The following is a 4,205-nucleotide window of genomic DNA, read 5'->3' as shown; positions in this document are numbered from 1 at the left end:
ACAAATATTCCATCCTCATCAATCATTCTCTCAGATATCCCTTCTTCCTCATCCACCGCACCTCCACCTTCTATATCCCATCCCTTACTTACCAGATAATCCAAACCCTACTGTCTTCTCTACCCTGACTACAAATTCACCTTCAATCCGCCTGAACCTGAACCCTATACCTACTTGGAACTATTCAGACATGAGGTGATTAGCAGTCTAGACCTTCTGAAGGATGCCTTTCTAAATGGTCTGGATGATGTTTCTACAAGAAATCTTTGGAAAAGATTTCGCAAGGATTTTCAAGTAGAAGCAATGGGAGTACAGAAGAGATTAGTGGCTGCTGCCCCTGGTTACCCTGGATACCGTCTGGAGGATGATAATGGTATATACTATCATCCTCTCAGAAACTGTGTTGCTGCTGAGGAGAAGCCCTTTGTGGATGAATTGGAAGTAGCAAGATTGACTGCTGCATTGGAAGCTAACCCTTGCAGGGAGATTGTGGTCTGGATACCTCAATATCCTGTTCTACTTGGGGATTTCAAGACTCTCTTTGACTTTTTGAGGGAAAACCCTTCTAAGGAAGACCCAAGCTTGGTCATTCCAGAAGTTGTTGACCCACCGGAAGTTGAAGGTCCTTCTGCCCCTAGGAATCTAGCTGCCATTCTTCAGGCACTTGAGAATGGAGATTCTGAGATTCCGGCTGCAGATTATGGAGATGCTTCTATGTAAGAAGCAGATGTAGAAGATCATGTTGCTGAAACAGTTCCTGTTGAGGATAATCCTGCAAATGATTTATCAATGGAAGCTGCAGATCACAATGCCATCCCTGTGGATAGAAGCTGTGAAGCTTCTTCTGATGAACCTTCCCGTCTTGCAAGGACTCTGGAAGTTATTCAGAAGAAGCAGGATGAGCAAAGCTCAATCAATGCTGAGTTTAGAGCTTTCATGGAGAGGCAAGATGGATACAACAATGAGATTCAAGAGATGTTGGCCAAGATCTTGTCGAAGCTGGGGCCATCTTAGATTGAGTCTTAGTTGTTTTTGTTTCTCGTGTTTTGCTTTGCTGCATCTGTTTTGTGCATTTTTTTCTTGCTTATCTCCTTGTACTTTTGTACTTCTGTCTTTTTGAGCTTCAATGAAAATTACCTTTTTCTTCCATGTGTTTATTTTTGTTTTTCATCTGAATCTTTTATGTTTTTGATGTTATGACAAAAAGGGGGAGAAATATGTGATAAATGATTTGATTTAATCAGTTGCTTTACTAACAGAACTTGCAAAGTTCTATGCTTTAAGTTGTGTTGTTGCAGGAATTGAAGATTCTCTTTACAAGATCAACCTAAGAAGCAACAAGATGAATCAAGTTCTTGGATTCTTGAAGCAAGCTGAGTGGAAGAATGTTCAGATATTTTGATGATAGAATATGATCTGAAACATTATGTTTATGTGTTCTGACACATACCATATGGCTCTGATACACAATATGTGTTCTGAAACATATTCTATGTTCTGACTTATTCATGCTGACTTTTGTCATTTAGTTTTGTTCTATAACATTTCAGGATGTAGAGATGCTCTGATGATGCTCTGGTACATTCAACAATGTTCTGATACAATCTAGCATGAAGTGATGTAAGAAGAAATTCAAGCTCTGAAGCTGTCCCAATGGAAGCAAGAATCAGAAGCTGTGGATGTTCTGAAGATCTAAAGAAATTCAAGTTCTGAAGCTGTCCGATGGAAGCAGAAGTCAGAAGCTGTGAATGTTCTGAAGATCAAAGAAATTCAAGTTCTGAAGCTGTCCGATGGAAGCAGAAATCAGAAGTTGTGAATGTTCTGTGGATCTAAAGAAATTCAATGGTCTGAAGCTGTCCTATGGAAGCAAAAATCAGAAGTCATGAATGTTCTGTAGATCAAGCACTGTGAACGTCTCTACTGAAATACTCAGGGAAGTCTTTTATTATTAAAATTCTTCTAGTATTAATTTCAGGGGGAGATTATTCATCTCAGGGGGAGATTGTTAATCTCAGGGGGAGACATATTCACATGCTTATGCTATAGCTGTGTAATTTGTCTTTAGCCGTCTGCTCTTTCTGATCGCAAATTCATATCATTTATATATGTTTTTATCATCATCAAAAAAGGGGAGATTGTTAGAACAAGATTTGTTCTGATCAATATTCGTAGTTTTGATGATAACAAGGATATGAATTTTGTGTGAGATAATGTGGTACTCTAATACATTGCAATTTCCTTTTCAGGAAGTATATAAAGAGTATGCACAAATCAGCGCTCAGAAGCTTTGTCTTAGAAGGTTCAGCATGCAACATCAGAACATGGTCTGGCAAGACATCAGAAGATGGTCAAGGCAGAATCAGAACATGGGTCTATGGAAGCATCAGAAGAACTTGAGATCAGAAGCAGAAGCACTGAAGTTCTCATGGTATCACGCTCAGAAGCACTTCAAGGTCAGAAGACAAGAAGATGTTATGCACCAAGCTGTTTGACTCTGATGATATTCAAATGTTGTATACACAAACATCAGATCAGAAGAAAGTACAGGTGGCAGGCTACGCTGACTGACAAAAGGAACGTTGGAAGCTATTAAAGGCAACGTCAGTAGACACAGCGTGAACAAGGCTCGAGGTAGTTGACAAAAGCGTGAAACATTAAATGCAATGCTGTACGGAACACGCAAAGCATTAAATGCTCCCAACGGTCATCTTCTCAAGTGCCTATAAATATGAAGTTCTGATAAGAAGCAATGTTAACAACTCTGCTGATACAAACTTGCTGAAACGCTGTTCAAATCAAAAGCTCAGAAACTTCATCTTCATCAAAGCTCACTACATTGCTGTTGTAATATATTAGTGAGATTAAGCTTAAACGTTAAGAGAAATATCACTGTTGTGATTATAGCTTTTCAGAAGCATTTGTAATACTCTTAGAATTGATTACATTAATTTGTAAGTAACTAGAGTGATCAAGTGTTGATCAGGATACTCTAGGAAGTCTTATCTTGTGTCTAAGCAATTGTAATTAGAGTGATCACGTGGTGGTCAGGATACTCTAAGAAAGTCTTAGCTTGTGTCTAAGCATTTGTTCCTAGAGTGATCAGGTTGTGATCAGGATACTCTAGAAGACTTAGTCGTGGGCTAAGTGGAAAACCATTGTAATCTGTTGCGATTAGTGGATTAAATCCTCAGGTGAGGTAAATCACTCCGTGGGGGTGGACTGGAGTAGTTTAGTTAACAACGAACCAGGATAAAAATAACTGTGCAATTTGTTTTTATCGTTCAAGTTTTTAGACTACACTTATTCAAACCCCCCCCCCCTTTCTAAGTGTTTTTCTATCCTTCAAACATAAGTAGTAAATTCCCTTTGAGACACACTGTGCACAATGTCAGCATTCAGCCCCATGAGGAACTGATCAATCTTCCATAACTCATCTGGTGCATAAGCTGCTTGTCTGGAATAGGCAGCCATGTCCTCAAACTTCTCAGCATATTCAGATACCGACATGTTGCCTTGCTTGAAAGATTGAAATTCACGATCCTTCAAAGCACACACACTGTTGGGATAGTACTTCTCCAAGAACGCCGTCTTAAAGTGTTGCCAATCCTTTGGAATCCCTTGGTTAGTGAAATACGTAGACTCTGTATTCCACCATCTACCTGCCGGCCCCTTCATCTTCTGAGCAGCAAAGATCACTTTCTCTTCCTCTGTGCACTGAATAGCCTGGAATGTCATCTCCATACCATACAACCAATCATGAGCAATCACAGGATCTAAGCCACCCAAGAACTCTGGCGGATCCACCCGAAAGAAGGCACGAAAATCAGGCCCTACTGCAGCCTGAGGAGTAGGAGCAGGAGCGGTTGGTTGTTGCCCTTGCATGCCTTGCATCATCTGCATCATCATCTGATTCTGTTGTTGCATCTGTTGCATTATCTGCACCCAAGGCACACCCGCATTCTCAGTTTTAGGCTCAGTCTCCACATTCCTTGTTCTGGGCCTTCCGGGACCTCTGCGTTGTTCAGCCATCTTCCTGTTTGTCCTACACACGGAATCAAGTTGATCAGGCTTAATGCCATAAGTAAGACATAAGGAATCATGCCGACACTACACATATGAGGCAGAATTATGCTGACTTATGATGTTTCGTGGCAAAGCCGAGAATCGACCTGCTCTGATACCAACTGTAACACCCCATACATACA

General features: G+C 40.5%; 1 protein-coding gene across 1 annotated transcript; it reads right to left on the bottom strand.

Annotated features, from left to right (window-relative positions):
- Positions 1-3,342: 3,342 nt before the first annotated feature.
- On the bottom strand, positions 3,343-3,891 carry LOC131658834 (uncharacterized). The gene has a single exon (XM_058928087.1). The coding sequence runs from the start codon at positions 3,889-3,891 to the stop codon at positions 3,343-3,345; it is 549 nt and encodes a 182-aa protein (XP_058784070.1).
- Between the last annotated feature and the right edge of the window lie 314 nt (positions 3,892-4,205).

Source organism: Vicia villosa, linkage group LG3 (genome assembly GCF_029867415.1).
Source record: "Vicia villosa cultivar HV-30 ecotype Madison, WI linkage group LG3, Vvil1.0, whole genome shotgun sequence".
NCBI classification, from domain to species: domain Eukaryota; kingdom Viridiplantae; phylum Streptophyta; class Magnoliopsida; order Fabales; family Fabaceae; genus Vicia; species Vicia villosa.
The sequence above is the reverse complement of the archived record's forward strand: the minus strand, read 5'-3'. Positions and strand labels throughout refer to the sequence as shown.